The sequence below is a fragment of the Amblyomma mixtum genome, chromosome 5 (genome assembly GCF_055824585.1).
Source record: "Amblyomma mixtum isolate Tamu chromosome 5, ASM5582458v1, whole genome shotgun sequence".
Taxonomy (NCBI): domain Eukaryota; kingdom Metazoa; phylum Arthropoda; class Arachnida; order Ixodida; family Ixodidae; genus Amblyomma; species Amblyomma mixtum.
In genome coordinates, this window is record NC_143016.1 from 178,858,867 (window position 1) to 178,881,270 (window position 22,404).

At 48.9% G+C, this 22,404-nt stretch overlaps 1 protein-coding gene across 1 annotated transcript in view; it reads left to right on the forward strand.

The window, feature by feature from the left end:
* Positions 1-22,404, forward strand: part of LOC149344919 (monocarboxylate transporter 13-like) — a 62,039-nt gene that overhangs the window by 28,277 nt on the left and 11,358 nt on the right. Inside the window, exons 6-8 of the mRNA XM_089547320.1 lie at positions 1,309-1,489; positions 10,865-11,069; positions 16,433-16,558. Of these exons, the coding sequence (XP_089403446.1) occupies positions 1,309-1,489; positions 10,865-11,069; positions 16,433-16,558 (512 nt within the window). The remainder of the gene's footprint in view (positions 1-1,308; positions 1,490-10,864; positions 11,070-16,432; positions 16,559-22,404) is intronic.

Below are 22,404 nucleotides of genomic sequence, written 5' to 3' on the forward strand. Positions count from 1 at the left end.
CTTCCTCCGATTTCCACCAGGATGCCGTCAACCCACCTTTGTTCCCTGACCCATTCTGTTCTTTTCCTTTCTTTTAATGCCACATCTGTTATTTTCTTTTCAATAGCTCGCTGCGTTGTCCTCAGTTCAAGATGAACGCTTTTCGGTAGCCTCCACATTTATGCCCCTTAGTTTAACACCGGTAGATACAGCTGTAATACACTTTTCTCATAAGATATATTGGTAAAGTTTAATTCATGGCCTGAAAGAACCTGCCAAATGCGCTTCACCACAATCTTCTCGTTATTTCACTCTCATGGTCAGGGTCACTACCACTTCCAGCGCCTCGCTACCATTGTAAAATGCTTTTCCCTTCCGAGGCTGTTGAACATTCTTTTGGTTTTCTGCATATTAATTTTTAGAGCAACCTTTCTACTCTGCCTGTCTAATTCATTGATCATGCTTTTCAGTTCATGTCCTGAGTGACTTAACAAGGCAATGTGATCAGCGAATCGCAGATTACGAAGGTATTCTTCGGTAGCGCTTGTCCCGAACTGCTCCCGATTCAGGCCTCTGAATATACCTCCTGTAAACAGGCGGTCTTAGGGTAATACCACGGGTATATTAATAGTACACTAATATGTAAACTAATTAAACCAACTAGTTTACACATTAATCATAAAGTGAACACGCGGGGGGGGGGGGGGGGGGGGACTAAGATACAGTAGATTTAACGGACTAAGATACAGTAGATTTGGTTACAAAATAAGCTGGAGCGATGCGTAACACCTTTTATGGCAGCATCTTTGGCAGGACTGAATTCGTAACAACACACACATGCATCGAAAGGCTGCGAAGACCTGCCTGGCCCCGATCACGACGTCCGCGGACATGAGTGTAGAAAAATAAATTATAAAATATGAGGCTTTATATCTCCAGGCGACACGTGGGCTATGAAGGACGCCGTTGTGGAGGAGTAGGGATTAATTTAGACCACCTGGGGTGTTCTAACCTACCCTGACATCGCATAGCACGTGGGCTTTCTTGCAGTTCGCCGTCATCGAAAAGTGGCCGCCGCGGCCTGGGTCGAACCCTCGACAGTGGGATCAGTATACCCTAACGTCAAAGCCACTGAACCACAGCAGTGAGTACATGGGTGTAAATGATGCCTAGGGAACAGCAAAGCGCGCATTTAACGGCAGTTTTTATCAGTTCCATGTGCGAACCACGACAGCGCAATGCAAATATTCCATGCACAAGCCGAGAGCATATGAGCTGCTGAAAGCGCGCAGCGTCAGGAAACGATGTGCTAATTCGCGTGCTTTGCAGGACGCTGTTCTCGTACCAGATGGCGGCTGTACTGAGCGAGATGCTCAACTTCCGGCTGTTCGGCGACCCCGCGTTCCGGGTGTTCGCCCTGTCGCGCGTTTTCTGCGGCCTCGGCTACAGCGTGCCCTACCTGTTCCTCACGCTGCGCGCCGTCAACGAACTCGGCGTCAGCGAGACCGACGTGAGTGCACTGCGCGTACAGTCATGAAATTTATGAGCGTGAACACGGCAGCGCGTGCCAGATAGTCTCGAACACCACTCGTGGTGATACGCGGCGGCCGCCTTCATAAACAAAGTGGAAAGGGAAGTGTGTCCTTCGGCTTCCTGGAAGCTGCACTCTAAGAAAAAAAGGTGTGATTTTAGTCCTTTAAGGGGGTAAATCCACTGACGCTGTGGCGAGCCCCTTTTGGTGCAAATTTGCACCCTCGTCGGGGGACTAAGTGTGTGTGGTGTAAAGTTTAGGCTTCAATAGGAGTAATGTTATTCCGTTTGATCAGGTGTAAGTATAAGCCCTTTATGACTAACGTTACCCTTCCTCAGAGAGACTGACGCTTAGGCCGTGAAAGTGCAAACATATGCTTTACTTTCTGATGCATGTTTGCACCCACTCGGAATAAGCTTATGCTCGATCTCAAAGCGTAAACTTATCCTCCCAAGGGCTACAATTAAGCCTTTCAAATGAGCTTACTACAACGCTCCTTAAGTGCAACTTTACACCTTATCAATGGGCGTAACGTTGTTCTGCAAGAGGATATGGTTTTGATCTTTTCAGGTGCACCCTTACACCGTGTTAGAAAGGGTAATGTTAAGCGTAAACTTACCCTCGCAAGGGCTATAGGTAAACCTACCTAATCAGTTTATAACAGCACTCCCGAAGTGCAACTTTGCACCGTATCAGTGGGCGTAACATTGCTCTGCAAGTGTGTATGTTCTGCTCGTTAAGGTGCATCCTTTCGCCTCTTTTGGTAGGGTAACGTTACCGTCCAGAGGACTGTAGGCTATCCCGTATTGTAGTGTATTGATACACCTTCTCGAAAGTAAGGCACAGGCGCGTTCGCTGTGATACTTTTTGGGCCTGGAAACTAATTCCCTATGTAAGTGTGTGGTAACGGTGCATCAGCTGTAATGTATAACTCACATTGCAACTAAACGCAGCATTACCATACACCTACAGAACAAAGCTACTCGCTGGAAAGGCATGATAAGTACCTCATTTTGCGTGCAGTTCAAAGACATTTTTTTCTTCCGCAATCCTGGTTATGTTTATGTTAGTGCGATAAGTTTGTGGCGTGCCGTGCAGCACATCAGAAGGCAGTTTTGCACTCCAGTGACAGTACACCAGTACGCACGACAGGGTTTATTTCGTATTGAGCTTAAAATGGCAGCATAACTCTCAGTAGTCTTCTGTCAACGTCGTGATGGCATCCATTGTCCAAGTGAACCTGTGTGAGAAAAAAAAAAGATCGTTGAAGCATGCGGGGAAGTACACACATTTAATGCATAAATTTTAATCGAACATTTGCGGAAACCCGGAAGTCGTCTTCTCCGCAAATTTGTTTTCCAAAAAAAAAAGGTCTCGAACCCATTGGGTACACTCAGTCTTCGAGCGTATGAAAACTGCGGATGATCGCACTCTGCCTGCAGCAGCCTAGCCAGGAGAAGGAGGGAGATCGTCCTTTGTCACAGTGCTATGGTGAGTGGGTTCCGTGTTCTGGCTAAGAGTGTGGGGGAAGGAGAGTTTCGGAAGGGAGGAAGTTGAAGGCACGGTATTGTTCAGCAGAAAAATTTTTAGAATGCTATATATGAGTTAGCTCACTACTGGCATAGGAACAAAGGCCCATTTCCTTCCACTTCCTGCCTATAGCCTCTACTGCAGTGCTACAGAAGGTTGACTGCAATACCCTTTTCTATACTGTACCACTGTACTCTTTTGACTGCCCTCTCGGGGCCATCTTTACAAGCCAGTTTCCTCAGAAGGGGGAACTTGACTCTTCGTTTCCACAATGTATGCGAGAGTGTCGTCTGGGAACGAGACCGTTTGGTTGGAAAAGAAACCTTGCGGAGCAGCTGATTTACAGATTACAGGCCAAGAAAATAAATAGAAGAATGAACAACACAAGCTCTGGACACTAAATCATTGTAGAATCGTTCATGCTACTTGACAGAAGAACATGCATGCCCCTACAAGTAGACCAAACTGTAGGCTCCTCATTTGATGCACATATCAAACATGCAGGGGAAGTAGCGCGCAGCTCCAACTTCGAAAATGGCCTAGTTTTTTTATTCTTTTTTTATTTGCAGCGTTCTTCCGGCGTTGATTCAAAGGGGCACGATGATGCTGCTGAAATCAGCAAGACATACGAAACCGAAACGCAGTATAATTGACGGTTCTAAAAGAAGAGGCAGGGTATCTTTATTCACCTGTCATGCATGCAGTGGTGCTACCAAGTATTCACTAATATTATGAGCCTGGAACACTTTTCGCAAGCAAAAATAAACTGAAGAGAAAGTTGTTGTCCAGTTATGCTTTTGGCGCTAGAAAAATTCCGGCTGAATTTAGAAAGTTTAGCTCCTTATCGCAGCGCCTGCGTGCAACAAAGGCGCATGCGCACTGAGATCATGCGTTTCTTTCTGCAACAACTTGCAAAATTATATACGTCAGATTCTCAAAAAGGATGGTTTCCGATTTACAGGCAACAGTCTCGCATTCTTTCTAGAAAAGGAAGGTGGGAGAAGCCCCTAATCTATTTCGGCATCGACTGACGCATCTCCCCTTTTGTGGGCCGAGCAGGAATTCATAACGCAGACTGGGGAAAAAATCTTTTTTTGGAAAACACCTTCTAAGTCAGCGGCAATTTTGCAAGTTGTTAACTGCTGTGAGGGTTTACTGGCGTGAAATAGCGATAGAAAAATGTTTGCGGGTGAAGCTTGAGAACGGCTATAGCGGCTTGGAGAAAGAACTGAAAATTGGTTTTGAGGAAAGGAAATGATGCAGTAACTGTCTCACATATCTCGGTGCACACCCGAACCACGTGCGTCTGGAACAAAGATTGCCAAATGGCATTGGGCCGCATCATAGAAAGTTTTGGTCTCCAGTTCAATTATTTTTTAGATTTCAACCATTCAGAGCAATCATCAAGGTTCGTAAATGAAAGTAGGACTCAACCTCTGAAGCTTAAATGCCCTATTAGCTGCACTCATGCTGGAGGTTGCATGCAATTTGCAACGTACAGGGTCAATCACACTTAGAGGGAACACGGCTCCGCGTTGCCGCGTGCCTGCGGAGTGCCATTGCATCGAACCCGTTCATGAATCAATGCACAGTGGCGCACGAGAAGAGGGACCTCGAAGTGGTGCTTCGTGTCATGCGCCCCTTTGCACGGGTTTGTTACCGGCTTTGTCGCAATGGTGGTTGGTCGCAAGCCACGCGGAGCCTTGTTCCCTCTAAGTGCGATTGACCCTGTACACCCGCCGTCAAGAGCTGATGAAAGGCGACTGCGTCGAAAACATGTAGAAGCTTCGCGCCCAAAACTTATTGCTGGAGATATAAGGGTGCAACGCAATTTGCACCATGACAATTAGTCTGCATATATTTATTCTAAGATGCACGGAAAGACGATGACGAAATTGAATTATTTTAGTGAAAGTGTACATGAGCATAAGTAATTCCTCACCCTTCTACAAAATACAAGCAGATAAACGTTCGACAGTACTTACCAGGATTGATGACGTCGTCGCGAAGTAAGCCTGCTGGCAGGCTATCGAAACGCGTTATTCCCTCGGCGACTGCACACCACAGAGTCGCATAGCAGACAGCGTGAGATGCACCGTCCAGAGGCGCGAAGTGCAAACTACACCCGGCAGCAGCTGCCAGTTACACGCAGCGAAATGACGGGTCGCGCTCTATTCGCGGAAGGACGAATGAGCGAACCCACGCGTCCTTTGCAGCCTTTCTTCATGGCTTTCACCCTTTTCTCCTTCTGCAGGCAGATTCTTGCTTCTTCTCTTCTTTTCCTTCTCCGAACCGGTTTCCGCTTGTCCTTCGTGTCTGCTTTCTTGGTATTTCACCTCTACCGTCTCCGCTTCCCCCAGAACAGCCGAGGAAAGAGAAGTGAATACAAAAAAAATATATTTTTTCCCCTTTTCCCCCCACCTCATTACAATGAGCAGTGGTACAAACCGCATTCCTTGCTCAGGTAGAAAATGGGGACGCAGCTGGCACAGCTCGGTTTGGCATCAGTCTTGTACACCTTACAGAAAATAGCAAACCGATTACAATTAATATGGCTCGATCTGAAATGTAATTGATTACCGTGGAGAATTATACCTGTGCTACACGGATACGTTAGAATGGGATCTGAGTCGAATGGCATTCGAGACTTGGAATGAAGACGACGGCGGCAGTCATTGCGGTCACATTAGTCCGACAATAACACTGTCACGGTTAACAGCAGCATGTGATTACAGTGAACTATCTAATGGACTATAATGTGACTGTAGTGGGAAAAGTTTTTTAGGTCAACGACACCGACGAATTCGATCGGCGGACAGTCAGCCTTCGTGTTCTCGGCAGGTCGGCGGCTGAGCGTGAATATATTCGCGCTTCTACATTATCTGTGTTAGAAATAAGCGAAATGAACGGCTTTATTTCAAATGTGCACAGGTGAACACTCACCAACGACAAGGGCTTGCGAAATCAATTTTAGTCGTCGACTCCCTTCCCTTTCGCGACGACTAGGCCTAGCGAGTCCACAGGGTGAGGTCTGTGATTGCGGCGGTTGCGAATAGCGAATTCACAACCAAATGCCAATGGTCAGCGAGTGTAGTTACGACAACTGTGAGCTGAAGTCAACTTTTGTTTACATCGCTGGGCGCACATATGATGAACGGGAAGCGCCGGTGTGACCTAGACCGCCGAGCAGTGCTTTACGGCCAGGAGCAGTCGTCGCCGACGCTAGTTTGTGGATAACAAGTTAAGGCCATTTCAGTTAACGCGAACGGTCACCAAACAAACTTCTGGATAAAGTAGTTTAAAATAGAGTACTGCTCACGTCGGAAGAAGCAGGGACAATTAGTGAGAAGTGCCGTTCCTACGCGATGGCAACAACCCGGCTGGCATGTGTTTCTCAGGTGAGCGATCACATCGGCGCTTCCCACAGATTGTCGCACTGCGTAAACAAGCACGGGTACAACCGGTACAAAAGAGGAGAGATTGTTTAATATAATTAAAGCGCAGATTGCGTTTTATTTCATGAAAACGAGCACTAGATGTTCGTACGCAGCGATATGTAAACAACAGTATCAGTGCAGTCGTCCTCATCGGCGCACTCCTGGGGAAATTTAATGGTTTGAAATTTCATACAACATCTGAAATTCAAATTTCATGAATTTCAAATGTTCATTGGTGTATTTCTTTCAAGAGGATGTCCCAGGTATCAAAACAATGCAAATGTCAGCTTGTAATTATAGCAGGAGAGCAGATGAAGCCAATGTGTTTTAAACATGTAGGTACTAGTTTATGAAGCCTTAGGTAAACATACATACATACTCGAAAAAAAAGGTGCATGAAGAGATGGTACACAGGATGGTCCACAAAATGTGGGACAAACATGGATATGTGCGCTTATTTGAACGAATTTTTTTTTAAGAACACAGTTAATAAAAAATAAGTTTTACAACATTTATTTATTCCAGCATTTACACATGTATCTAGCATTCACACTATCTTGCGCTTGCAGTACCAAGTCAGTCGGAAAGCTCGTAATGCGGGATAACTTCAAACCACTGACTGTACTCGTGCGAACAGGGAGTCAGCATTGTGCACAGACAGCAAGGTAATCGCGCAAAGACTGGACAGCACGGGGTTATTATCTTTCAAGCGGTTATCAGGGCTGCGAATCTAAAAGGCTCTGGTAAGCTGCGCGTCCGCGTCTCTTTCGCTCCTGTATTATTCTCTAGCGACAGCGTGCTTTGCAATATTCGTTCGTTCCTCATTGGGGTCACAGAAAAATTCCAATAAAACTGTACACAGAGAATTTGAAGGTCGGTCTTAAGTTTGGGTGCTCGGCAAGGCATTGGCCTCTGCAGTGGCGCCGCTAAGCCTTCGTTTCCATGTTTTTGGGAAGAGCTCATCCTATGTTTGATAGTTGAGGTCATTAAGATGTCGCAGTTTTCGGCCGGGGCAGCAGAAAGCTACGCCGTCGGCTCAGGGTAGATATTCTTCGTTGCTGGGGTCTTTTTTTCTTTTCGCTTCCCGCTTCATTTCATGCTTTTTTTTTCTATTCCCGACACATTTCTTTGGAAGCGTGGCGGACGCCATGGTGCCGGCAGCGCTGGTCGACACCTGGCCGTGCCTGACTGATCTTTTGTGCAAGCGCTTCCGCGTCGGGGAACGCAAGAGAACCCTCACGGGAATATCCAGGGGGCTTGGAGAGGGGAGGAAGAGTAGGGGGCGGGGGTGGACAGGATGCAGCATTTCAAACCTCCAGGACACTCCATGAGTAAAAAAAAAAGAGACCAAAGAAGCAAGCAGCCTCTTCGATAGTGGTTTAGGCAATGGGAGATGGACGAAGTGATCTTAAAAGAGCTTGTGGTCGAGACTCTTGGTTCATATTTAAGTTGGAGAGAACGCCAACCAAAAAAATTACTAAAAAAACACGTTTTGTAACCTACTGGTTCTTTCATCACGTGCGACTACGGGCGAGTTACAGCTTGCATTTTAAGCCTTCTGCTAGTCATCCGCCGGGTCACTGAACGTAAACCATGGACGTAAGAGGGGGGAAGAGTTTCTAGGGAGCGGTTTACATTGCGCCGCGTCTGACTGATGACTCAAGTAAGAGCCTTGGACGCGGTCGGCATCGTACATCGGCGAGATCACAGTCATGGCGAGACCAAAAACTTCGCTGAACAAAATGGATGTGAAACAAATGAACAGGGAATGAAGCGCGGTGGCGGACACAGGGAGGCTTGTGACCACAAGACAGACTTCGAGGAAACTATGTACTGGACAGCGAGCCGCGCCCACGCAGAAGGCTCTTATCATGACATATTCAGCAGACGCGGAAACCAGGTTTAAGTGACGAATGCGAGCCCTTCTGCGAGCTTCAACGGTTTCCAAGCGAAGCGCTCTTGTCCCCTTTGGTCGTTTATAAATGCGGAGTAGTGGACTCGCGACAAAAAGAAAAAAAAACTACTTTGACTAATTGCTGCAGTCACCGTGGCCGAAGGCGCCTTCCTTTCCCTCTTCCCTGCACAGCCCTTTCTACAGAAATTGTTTTGCGAGTGTGCCATGAGAAATATGAGATGTGAGAAAGTTTGAGCATTCATTTATTGATCACACAATAATCATTTACGACAAGCAGTATTCTGCTCTCTGTTTTTCTCTTGGCGCATAGTATTCAAAAGTATTTTTCAAATTTAGTGGAGAAATAAACAAGAAATTGCAGTGCCAGGGAGGAGGGTAAAGTGGCCGAGGACCCAATTTGCTTCACAAAAATTAGTAGCTTTTCTTCTCTTCCTTTGTAAAAGATTACCCTAGGCTCATCCCCGCCCCCGTCCTGCTAACGGCAAGGTTGTCAAGTGCAAATTGCATTTAGGTTATTTAAGCACTCGTAACATCGACTGACGCAATACGTAAACCACGAATGTCCTATAGAACAACGTGAGCTTATGGTTTAAGTGCAATTATCACATTAAATCGAGGCCCGCCGATCTTGCTGTTACATGCAGCTGAGCGCGAGGAGGAAATATAACATTTCCTTCAAAATGAACACAGATTAAAATGCGCATAGAACGTGAGCGTTGGAGTTTATCGTCGCATCATGTCAAATTAAAGCATCGAATATTTTTTGTCGTACTAGAAATAGTCTATAAGAAAAAAAGCTCTAAGGATTTGCATTCCGTTTTCAGCACAGACTGCTCAGCGTAATTACTTGATGTATTTGCCACACAATAGAAATCGACCATTATATACGTTCTTCACCGTCCCTCTATGAAGACGGCGCGCATCAAGGCACTCCTCACAAAATGCTGCACGAGCGCCCCGTCGTGGCACACGAGCAAACTATAGTCTTCCCGCTATTTTAGGGGTAGGAACGTACGCGCAGTTATCAACACTGGTAGAGAGTGTAAGTAGGGTGCAAGTTTTCTTAAAGGGGGTAAGTGATGGAAGCGTGTTTTTAACGGGTGTAAAGTTATTCCTAGGGTCCTCTAAAGGGTGTAAAAGTCCATGCTATGCCCTTTTTACCCCTTTCTCACACCCTTTTTTCTAAGAGTGTGGCAAAGCGGCATTACCCTTTCCACCACGTTGCTAAAAGCAGCCGCCGCGTATCGCCACAAGTAGGGCTTGAGGCTATCTGCCACGCGCTCTCGTGTTCACGCTCATAAATTTCATGACTGTACTTCGTCTGTGCCGCGAAACACGCTTGGCAAGCCAGCCGGTTCATGTACGACCGATCCTAGCCGTGGCTGGACAGACATGTCAACACAGACCCTATGGCGGTCTACGGAGCGTGTGAATACGTGCGTAGAGGAAGCATTCCGTGTTTTAGGCCTGCGCGTTCTCTGCGCACGCTCACACGTGGTACATGCACGCCGCCGCTGAGGAAAGACAACCCCCTTCCGCGGTTACTTGCGCGAAACAACAACCACACGTGCCAAGCCAAACCTCCAACACTGCCAGATGCTTGGCACTTGAGAGAACCTCAGTAGGCCGTCATAATATCCCACTGATAGATTGAGCGGTCTCAGCCAAAGTGTACAGTGAACGAGTGACGCGCCATTGGCCAAGTTGATTGACGCTGCAAAGATCCTCTACAGCATTTTACAACTGCAAACGTGACTCGGTTCCGAGTACTTCCGGTTTTTCATAATCTAGTTACGAAAGTTTCTAATAACGATATAACCATCTGCGCACTCTGACGGTGGGGTGGAGGCTCGGAGTTGGGAGATTCATTTTTGCCTGTGGGTGCCCGGAACGTGCCCAATCAGCTCCTTTCTGCTAGGGGTGCTCGGGAGGCTTCACACAGAGCACAGCTTTTTCGCCGAAAGAGGACTATACTGCTAACGCAGTAAAAGAGTTGCGCCGTGGGGACGTCTCCGTTAAGGCGTCCCTGCTAGCCCATGTGCCGTTTCGGGTCGTTGAACCCACCATACCATACTGTACTACCATGAACAATATGAGCAGGAACACGGGAACGCGTGGCGATGCATGGCGGACGTTTTCGTAAAATTGTGGAAGGTGTTCTGCTGCGTTGATTGCTTCTGAGAAATGGAAGAACGGACCTCCCTTTCCACTTTGTTTCTGAAAGCAGCCGCCGCGTACTGCTACAGATAGGGTTCGAGGCTATCGGGCAGGCGCTTTTGTGTTTCTCCTCTTAATCGTACAATTTCGTACCATACCGCTATCACATATTTTCAAGCGTGCAAGTCCTTTTTATACATCCCTCCAGTACACACGGAATAATAACTGCAGAAGTGCACATTCTGTGTCGTCAGTCATGCTACAGTGATAGCAAGGAAGTGCGGCGGCAGCGAACTTTCTCCTCCGGTGGCGCAGGCGAGCTTCCTGCTGTCGGTGGTGGGCATCAGCAACGTGGTGGGTCGCGTGGCCATCGGCGCCGCCTCCGACCGGGTGGGCCGCTACCGCATGTGGCTCTTCATCGGATGCGTCATGGTGTGCGGCGTGTCCACCGTGCTCAGCGTGCTCTGCACTACCTACCTGGGCCTGCAGGTGTACGCCGCCACGTACGGGGCAGCCGGAGGTGCGCCTGCCTTTTGTTGCGCCACCTCGAAAGCATACTGGATTCCGCGACATGGCGGTGTAAGACAAAGGACGCCAGAAGTTAATTATGCAGAGGAAGAGACGAAATTCCTTCCGAGAGGCGGCAAAGGTGCTCATTTATTACACCGCTTTAGCAAAGTACAAGCTTCCTGCCATAGATAGCAATTTAAAAATACTAACCGACACTTATTAGCGCCATGCAGAGGTAAGGTAATCGGACGTGATGAGGGATTGCTGCATGTCCTGTGGTCTTGAAGTTAAGGCACAGATTAAGTCCTGATCGTGGCTCACCGGTTTGAGTTTTGGCAAAGCTCAGGTTTCTGATGGCGGATCTGATTTCGTGTGCTTACGACGGCGGTTTTTCTCAGTGTCTATGACACAGTGCTACAATTCGTGTGGTGACTAGACTGGCAAGTACCGCTGTTCACAAAGGCCAAAAAATGACTGGAGGACGTTGTACAATGTTATTGAACTATTTGAAGGAAGTGCTTAAAAATGGTGACAGATGATTACAATACTCGGTAATGCGAAATTTGAGCTAGCTCTTCACAGTCTACCTGCCACCGCTGGCGGGTATCGTGTTACGCTGCTAGGCACCCTCCAGGATCTTCCCGTGGCAGCCACCTTACGGCTGTCCATTCCTCTGCTCTCCCCGTGGCAGGTGGCGTTTCGCTGCGCTACTACCTGACACGATTTTCAGATGCCGAAGACTACGAAGCAGAACACAGGAACGGGCGCGTAAGAGCTGCGCTCTAAAAAAATGGCCCTGATGACGACTATCCAGAAGATCAATACACCAGACTGTTCCCTAGACCAACCGTCTCAACGGGCAAATTGCGCGAATTAGGCTTCGAATTGGTGCCTCATTGTACTTCAGGGGACTCAAGGTTGTGAAAATTAAGCACGCTGCAACGCATTCGACACACGCTTATAGTGCTACGCGCCCACAAGCGCTTCCCTGGGCTCTCTCCTCCCTCCTGCCACTAACGCCCCTTTGTGTACGCTTTCCTCCTCTCACCACTTCTCCAGTTAGTTACGATTAATACCGCGCAATTTGTCGACCCGCCGCGGTGGCTCAGTGGTTAGTGCGCTTGACTACTTAGCTGGAGTACCCGGGCTCGAACTCGACCTCGGCGGCCGCGTTTCGATGGAGGCGAAACGCGAAAGGCGCCCGAGAGCTGTGCGATGTCATTGCACATCAAAGATCCCCAGGTGGTCGAAATTACTCCGGAGCCCCGGGCATCAATCATGTTTTGTGCGCAGATGACATCCCAATATGGACCACGACGGGCAGCATGGGCACAAGGAAGACAAGGAAGCGGAAACGACTGTTCAAATTGATGCTAAAGGATGTCAACTCGCATGTTCCCTTAAGAAATCAGAGCTGCTTATCATTCGACAACGGAAGAACCAAGACACCATAAAAATTCAGATCAATGACAACCCCAAACAACGAGGTGGAAACACTCAGAAATCCTCACCTTTCACATGAACAACATGGGCAATAATTCTCTCACACTACAAAAGCTCCGTGACGTGGGTGAACAAGCTGCCCGAATGATGGCCCGAATCACAGACACGGTATAAAGAAAAATGAAACCCTTCGCCTTATACGGGCATTTGTTATCAGCGGTATCTTAAATAGGGCACCATACTTTCGCCTAAAGAAACCTGATATAAAGCATCTCGACACCACAGTTAGAATAGCGCATAAAAGAGCTATGGGACTACCGCGACTACCGCTATCAACATCAACAGCCACTCCTCCACTTGGGGGTCCACAAAAATTCATCGAGGCACACTTCACGGCTGAAGTCGTCCAACTGGCAACTGGAAGGGTCCCCAGGAACCTCAACATGGAGTGCCCCTCAACCTTTTTGCTAAACAAGCCACCTCAGGTGCCTGCAGAGGATGCTTCAAGGCTACGCCCCTTCCAAGAAACATGTACCCGACGAACCACCAGGCACGAAGATAAGCAAGGGCAAGGGAATCCAGAAGCACTATGGCATGCAAGAAGGCATATTCTACGTCGATTTCGCGGGTCCCGAAAGTATACCAGGCACAGTGGCGGTTGTCCACAAAGGACAGACGCTCAATGGACTTAAGCAGTCAGCCACGAGGGTATAAAGGGTGACGAGTTAGCACAGAACTCAGCCCGAGCTTTCCTCCCTCGGGGCCCCGACAGATGTACCTCGGAAACGAACCAGTTCGATCGACTCACAACATACCAGATACTACAAACCTCAGATTGGAGTGGCACACATATCCCCCACTTGCGAAAAAACCTGAGCAGACACGGGTATTTACCTCCGTAGAGTACAGACTGAGACACTCCACAGCCTTTATGTACTACACGTCATAATCCCGGATTCCATCGAATCAAAATGCAAATTTTGCGGGGAGAAGGCAGATTTGTACCATATGGTACAGGGCAGCCAAAAAACAGCGGACTTTTCGTTCAATATCATCCGCATGATCAGCAAGTCTCTTCCGTCGTCCGAACGGCTCACTTTACAGACTGTTCTTACCCAGTATGCGTCGGCATTTGATATCGCTCGGCCAGACACTCCACCTTCGCTGCCAGTTTGTCGCACGCAGCATCACATCAACACCGCTACCGCTCATCCCATCAGACAGAAGCCTTGTGTGTTCAAACGCTGCAGTCACAACGCTGACTAACTCGCTCGAGGACAAGCTTCGACTTCCCCGGGCGAGGTGTTACGCCGCGCTGCAGTGGAAAGAAGATGACGGACTCAATAGGCGCAAGGCTGCGGTGAAGCTTGTCTGACGCTGACTCCGTGACATCACCGATCCCCGCTTGTAAATAAACACGTTCCCGTCCTCGCAACTTCGTATCAATATTAAAACTCAGCCAATGCGGGAGCGGTGGGAGGCGGCACTGTCTAGCTCGGAAGAAGGACATAACGTCAGCTTATCGAACGAGCCAGGGCAGCAACTTACGCCAAAGGAGTCTCGGACTATAAGGACACCACCCTCCTCTTCCTCACCGTCTACATCTACTACAAAATTCTCATCATCGTCGACTACAGCGCCTATTTCTTACCCCTTCTGCCACTTCGGAGGATGTCGAAGAGGCCGCCATTGTCCTGGCCATCACACGCACGGAGGCCCGATATATTCTATCGGACTCTAAAACTGCCATACTAAATTTTGCTCGCGGGAAAGTTCACATCCCTGCATTTCGCATACTGAACTCCTTCTCGCCGCACACCCACCTCGCCACATGGAGTTGATATGGGTGCCTGCCCACTCCGGGAATCCCGGAAACGAGGCCACCAACACTTTAGCCCGAGGTTCTCTCAACCGGGCACCAGCGGCCTCCGACCTAGGGTTCTCGCGGGAGCGCATGCACTCATTCAGTGAAATGACGCAGGCCTGCAAAGCCGAGCGTCGGCTCTACCCTCCACCTCATCCCTCCCTCGACCATTATCATCAGCCACTTTGGAGGCGGCTTCAAACACGCACCTTACCCTACCATTATATACGCTCGCGCTATCACCAAGTCTTCACAAACCCCTCCTGTACCCTCTGCCACCACCCCAAACCCACTCTAGACCCTATCCTTTTCCTCTGCCCGGCGGATACTCCTCCGCGGGGCCTGGAGCACCTTACCACTTGGGAGGCTTGGGAGACCCTACTGCGTTCTGGGGTCCCGGCCACGCAAGCCTTCGCCACCGGCCGGGCTGCCAGCGTCATGAGCCTCCGGGACATGAACGTTTGAGTGTAGTGAGGCCGTGCGGGGGTGCACGGACCTGTGTGTCCCAAACTCCCCAGTTGAAAATAGTTTTCACCACCACCACCACCGCCTATTTCGTTCTCCCTTCACTCCCAACTTCTCCCTTCCCTCACGGCTTGGTTGAGGTGTCCACCAAGAAGTGGGACAGTTACTGCGCAACTTCTATTGCTCAAAAATCACCAATAATTTGTCGACACTTCGTAAAATTGGTTTTTGAGGACAGGAGATAGCGTAGTAACTGTCTCGTATCTCAGTGGATACCCGAACCGCGCCGTAAGGGAAGGAATAAAGGAGGCAGTTAAAGAAGAAACAGGGAAAGAGGTGCCTTAATAAAGGGCTTCGGAATAATTTATACCACCTGGGGATACTTAACGTGCACTGACAACGCACAGCACACGAGCGCCTTTTGCGTTCCGCTTCCATCGAAACGTGGCCGCCGCGGTTGGGTTCGCACCTGGGAATTACGGCTCAGTAGCCGAGCGCACTTGAAATTCGCCAAAATAATTTTATTTCTTTATATTTTTACTTTATTTCTTACGCATTTTACCGGTACTCACCTATGAGGCAGAAACATGGAGGCTTACGAAGAAGGTTCAGCTTAAGGACAACGCAGCGAACTATGAAAAGAAAAATTATAGGCGTAACGTTAAGCGATCCGAAGCGGGTGTAGTGAGTGAGGGAACAAACGCGGGTTAATGACATCCTACTCGAAATCAAGCGGAAGAAATGGGCTTGGGCAGGGCATGTAATACGAAGGCAAGATAACCGCTGGCTCTTAAGGGTAATGGAGTGAATTCCAATAGAAAGCAAGAGCAGCAGGGAGGGGGGGGGGAGGGAAGAAAGTTGGGCGGGCGGATGAGAAGTTTGCCGGATACGATGGTCGCAACTGGCAAAGGACAGTGTTAATTGGAAAGAAATGAAAGAGGCCTTTGCCCTCCAGTGGGCGCAGTCAGGCTGATAATGATGATGATGACGATGCACTTTTCTGTTTTCTGAGAAATTGTTTGTAGCACAGCGCTGAAATTATCAGTGCGGAAAGCCCATTTATATTGGGTGGAAGTGCGATTATAAGCCTGCTTCAAAATTTGTAGAATTTATTGTTTTCACTCGCCATATTCCCTCCGTTAACGCAGTATTAAGTCGCGACGCCATCTATCGGATAATCGACAAATCTCCGCCTCAACAAAGCGCTCACCGCGTCCTCGTATCAGCGCAGTCGACTTTCCTGGATTTTGCTCCGCGGGCTGAACGCTGATAGTACGTGGCACGTCAGACCGGTTGGTAAACAGCTCGTGTCCTGGGCTTCCGCCGTCATAACCCGGAGCACGGTGGCACGAACACCAGCCAGCCACGGACAGCTCGAACGCACGGACTGCTTTGCGAATTTCACCACTAATGCAGTCACGCGAACTCTGGCTCCCACTTATGAGCCAGCAAAATGTTGGCACGAGCTTACTTCTTGCCCCAACGCGAAATGTCACCAGCCAGCGCCGCCCAACCCCGCCAGGCGTTTCGGAAGCCATATCGGCGGCGTCATCCAGCCACTGCCGCGAGTGAACGCGGCGCCCGTATACATGCCCACGCAGGCGGCTTCATCACGCTGAGCTCGGTGATCGTGGTGGACATGGTGGGTCTGGACCGGCTCACCAACGCCTACGGGCTCTGCCTGCTCAGCCTGGGTGTCGCCGCGCTCATCGGGCCGCCTCTCAGTGGTGGGTATTTATTTATTTATTTATTTATTTATTATATAGCGCCTCTCCTGGGCATGCTCAGAACCCAGGCTGTATGCATGATGTGTGCGTGTGTGTGTGCGTGTGCGTGTGTGTGCGTGTGCCTGTTTTCTGGGCAAACGCGCCTTATATGCCCCCTCCTTTCAAATGCGCACTGCGCACGGCTCCTACGAAAGGTCAAACGGTGACGAGGAGGAGAAGCGGCGGCGCACATGCGCAGTAGCCTGCGCCGTGCGTGACGTCACTCGTGCTCCGACATACGCCGGCTCACGCGAAGCGCGGTGTTGACTATAGTGAAGCTTTTAGCTTCAAAAGCAGCTTTCTTTATCCGAATAAAAGGGACTGGATAGCGTTAGCATCGCGTCAGTCTCACTATGTAAGTGAAGTTAGTATTTTAGAAGAAGTTCACGTACACGTAGGCTTGACCAGTTACATGAACGCGGTTATCTCTGAAGATTTTATTCAGTTTTATCATGCATACTTTTATGGCGTCTTCTGTAGCTGATAAGATATGTTGCTGCCTACCTGTGTATAGTGCTTGCCTTTCAACCAAAAATCTGTTGTCACTGCCACCCTGCACAGCGTTTCTTGTGTCGTGCTAATTTGCTCCCCGGAGATTAGCTCACAAGTCATTGCTGTAGAGTGGCGCCTATGAGCACTAGGCCACGGCTTTCATAAGTGTGCTATTCTAATGCGCTCGCGAGCCAGCACACAGATACGTATGGACGCCGTCGCACCGCACTCGCAGCTTCTTCATTCCAAGAGGTTGTAAGATGGAGTGTAGGACTAAGAGTCTGGCTTAGCTGGTTGGTACATAGCGCAGGACACGGATCATTTTCACAGTATTGGCAAAACAGAGAGAGAGGGTGAGAGCAGAGAGGGGCTGGGAAACAAACGCGATCAATGGCATCCTACAGCTGCTGTCAAGAAGAGAGATTGGACGTTGGTAGGACATGCAGCGCGAAATGAAAATAACCGATCACATTTTAGGTTAACGCAGTACATTTCAACAGAGAGCAAGCGTAGCAGCCGGTGGCAGAGGGTTAGGCGGGCGGATAAGATGAGGAAGTTCGAGGGGATAACATGACAAAGCTGGCACAGGACAGGGTTAATTGGGGAGGTATAAGTGACCCATTTATGCTGCGCCAGAGCCTCCTAAAAAGAAAATGCCTCTGCACTTGTTCTGTGACGTCACGCAGCTCGTACGGTTCACAGAATGAATTTAGAACCCAAAGCTCAAGCAGCGATGGCCACTAAGATCTTTGCGGCCGCCGCTTCTTGAGCCTTGTGTACTAAATCCATGCCGTGGTATGGCCAATCGGGCTATGTGTGTGACGTAACAGGAGGAATGCAGAGGCCTTTTCTTTCTAGGACGCACTGCCTGCACCCGACGCAATTGCGCTGATGATGATCATGACGATTAGTGATTGCAACAACCACTGGCAGAGGCCTCTCTTGATGATTTCATTTAATCCTTTCAAAAGGCGTTCATAAATTACTTCGGTCCAAAACAAATATCTATTCTCTTAGCAATAATCCTAGGCCTCAAGAAAGCCAATTCAATATCTTTCCAAAGCAAAACGCCAACAGTCAATTTTCTACTGACATGGACAAATTTTAGTGCAAAGCGTCCAATGGTTGGAGGTATATAACATCGAAATAGGAAAATTTTTATATAAAAACATGAGAGTATCGAATCATTTTCTGTTTCGAACATGCGCATGACGCTGGAAATGTAGAAAAAAAAGTTGCTATCACTTATGGGAAAATCTGTCTGCATAAAAATTTCGGAGGACGTCCTGCTCGCTGTTCTCAGAAATGTTACTTACTGCGTTTGCCAGTTAGCATAAAAGAACCCTGTTTGCAATATGACGAATGCGAAATTCGCCCGAAACAAAACAATTCGTGCTTCTTGTAGCACAATGTGAGAAAAAGCTGCGAGTTCGCCGGACAGTTACCAATGCGTAACGTGAGCACAGGTAAGCATCCTGAGGAGTGACTCACACAAACGACCAGTCACTCACATTCATGACCACTACTCAGAATCAGAACCACTCGCACTCACATCTACTCATGCACGCTCACGTCCACTCACCTACACTCAAGGGTGTGAGTGTGAGCGAATGAATATGAGGGAGTCTGCCGACCTATGAAGGCGATATTGAGCGACAGCTGTAAAGGTGTTCATATTTTATGATATGTTCAGGCAGCTACTATGAAAGCGACCTCATATATGTACAGTTACAGAGCACTTTTTTTTAGTTTTCCTCTCATACTAGATTTTCTACTAGCTACATCTCTCCAGTCCGTCGCTTTAGGCTCGCCCTCTCCTCGGGCAGCGCGTTTCGCAGAAGCTGCCGCAGATGGACCGTGCTACATTCCTCCACTCTCGCCATACTCTCCCTCCTCCCAGGACAACTAACTACCTTCCGGGTTGCTCCCGTGGCAACCACCCCTCCGTTTGCGCCTTACGCTATAGTTAACAAATACTATAGTTAACAAATGCAATCTTTGGCTGGACGAGCTCTGTTTGGTTAAACGATAATAGATTAGAATTAAATGTAAACAAAACAAAATTTGTAGCCTTTAAACCCAAAAACAGTCATTGTCATGGACCAAAGTATTATGTTTCGAAATAATGTCATCCAACGTTCTGAACCTGTGTGTTTCCTCGGAGTCATATTCAATGAAAAGTTGTTGTGGAATGACCACATAAACTCTGTGCGGTTGAAAGTCGCACGCTCCATTGGTATCATCAATAAATCTAGGTCTATTCTTCCAATCTGGGTAAAAAACAACTTTATTTGGCGCTTGTACAATCTCATCTTCATTAGTGCCTTCTGGTTTGGGGTAGCACATCTGACAAAAATTTGAAATCACTCTTTCTGTTACAAAAAAGAGCAATTAGAGTCGTCTCTCGTATTCCATATTTAGAGACCACAGTTCCACATTGGGGTAGCTTAAAGATATTAAATATTTATAAACTAATCACACTGCGGCTTGCCAGTAATGCTCACCACTTGTTTTACAGGGGGACACTTCCACACATCATGCACACTGTCGAACACCAGAACTACCAACTAAGAAATTATTCTGTCAGGACACCCAAAATAAGAACAAATTATGGCTCTCAAGCTACGTTGTACCAGATAACAGCTCTTCTTAATTCTAGCAAAGAAATAAAATGTCTTATCCTTGAATGCATAAACGAGCGCTTATTCACGAAACAATAAGCAGACATGCTTTTAGCAGAACCCTCATAAGCTTACACTGATGAAAACGTGTCTAATGAATGTTGAAAGTGTCTTTTAAACTTCTGTTATCATATCTTGATGTGCCTATGGTAGCTTGCCTTTGAAATTCGTGTGTGTTCATTTCACATGTTCTATTACTGCTGCACACGTTACGCTGTGTTACTGCGCCAGGTGCACCAAGGGGGATGGGCCTCGTCAGGCTTGTATGCCTTTTGCCCTCCCCCTCAAGTACGTACACATACTTGAAATAAACATTTTTCCTTCCTTCCTTCCTTCCTTCCTTCCATACCTTCCTTCCACGATAAACACCTTCCGAATGGTCCTACTGGTAACCACTTTCCGGTTACGCCCTCCTACGCTCTTGCCATTCCCTGCTTTTTCCAATGTAGCCCTACTCCTCCTTCCATGGCAACTACCCTCCTAGTGGTTCCCGTGGTACCCACCTTCCGGTTACGCCCTCCTACCCTCTCGCCATGCCCTCCTTTTTCTGTGGTAACCCTACTCCTCCTACCATGGTAACTACCCTCCTAGTGGTTCCCGTGGTAACCACCTTCCGGTTACGCCCTCCTACCCTCTCGCCATGCCCTCCTTTTTCTACGGTAACCCTACTCCTCCTACCATGGTAACTACCCTCCTAGTGGTTCCCGTGGTAACCACCTTCCGGTTACGCCCTCCTACCCTCTCGTCATGCCCTCCTTGTTCTATGGTAACCCTACTCCTCCTTCCATGGTAACTACCCTCCTAGTGGTCCCCGTGGTAACCACCTTATGGTTACGCCCTCCTACCCTCTCGCCATGCCCTCCTTTTTCTACGGTAACCCTACTCCTCCTACCATGGTAACTACCCTCCTAGTGGTTCCCATTGAAACCACCTTCCGGTTACGCCCTCCAACCCTCTCGCCATGCCCTCCTTTTTCTACGGTAAGCCTACTCCTCCTACCATGGTAACTACCCTCCTAGTGGTTCCCGTGGTAACCACCTTCCGGTTACGCCCTCCTACCCTCTCGTCATGCCCTCCTTGTTCTACGGTAACTCTACTCCTCCTTCCATGGTAACTACCCTCCTAGTGGTTCCCATGGTAACCACCTTACGGTTACGCCCTCCTACCCTCTCGCCATGCCCTCCTTTTCCTACGGTAACCCTACTCCTCCTGCCATGGTAACTACCCTCCTAGTGGTTCCCGTGGTAACCACCTTGCGGTTACGCCCTCCTACCCTCTCGCCATGCCCTCCTTTTTCTATGGTAACCCTACTCCTTCTGCCATGGTAACTACCCTCCTAGTGGTTCCCGTGGTAGCCACCTTCCGGTTACGCCCTCCTACCCTCTCCCCATGCCCTCCTTTTTCTACGGTAACCCTACTCCTCCTGCCATGGTAACTACCCTCCTAGTGGTTCCCATTGAAACCACCTTCCGGTTACGCCCTCCTACCCTCTCGCCATGCCCTCCTTTTTCTGTGGTAACCCTACTCCTCCTGCCATGGTAACTACCCTCCTAGTGGTTCCCGTGGTAGCCACCTTCCGGTTACGCCCTCCTACCCTCTCGCCATGCCCTCCTTTTTCTACGGTAACCCTACTCCTCCTACCATGGTAACTACCCTCCTAGTGGTTCCCATTGAAACCACCTTCCGGTTACGCCCTCCTACCCTCTCGCCATGCCCTCCTTTTTCTATGGTAACCCTACTCCTCCTGCCATGGTAGCTACCCTCCTAGTGGTTCCCGTGGTAGCCACCTTCCGGTTACGCCCTCCTACCCTCTCCCCATGCCCTCCTTTTTCTACGGTAACCCTACTCCTCCTGCCATGATAACTACCCTCCTAGTGGTTCCCGTGGTAGCCACCTTCCGGTTACGCCCTCCTACCCTCTCCCCATGCCCTCCTTTTTCTACGGTAACCCTACTCCTCCTGCCATGGTAACTACCCTCCTAGTGGTTCCCGTGGAAACCACCTTCCGGTTACGCCCTCCTACCCTCTCGCCATGCCCTCCTTTTTCTACGGTAACCCTACTCCTCCTATCATTGTAACCACCCTCCGAGTGGTTCCCGTGGTAACCACGTTCCGGTTACGCCCTCCTATGCTTTCGCCATAACCGCAGTCGTGGCTTAGTGATATGAGCATCCACATCTCATGCAGGAGGTGCGGGGTTCGATTCCCAGTGCCGCCGGGTACCCACCGGTGATACAATGGGTACAAGCTTTCACCTGATCTGGTGCTCGGCTTATTTAGGGTGAAATGCTTGGAACTGGGTCTTTGAACCCACCTTGAGTAGAAAAACCTTCTGCCATGGCGCTCTTCAGCCTCAGTTGTCCTTGGGCCATAAAAATCCCGTCATCATTATCACGCTCTTGCCATACCCTCTTTCCCCACAGTAACCCTACTCCTCCTTCCAGGGTAACTACCCTACGAGTGGTTCCCGTGGTAACCACTTCCAGTTACGCCTTCCTACGCTCCTTCTATACCCTCCTTTTTCTACGGTAACCCCACTCCTCCTTCCAGGGTAACTACCTTCCTAATGCTTCCTGTGGTAACCACCTTCGTGCTTCGCCTTCCTACGCTCTCGCCGTACCCTCCTTTTTCCACT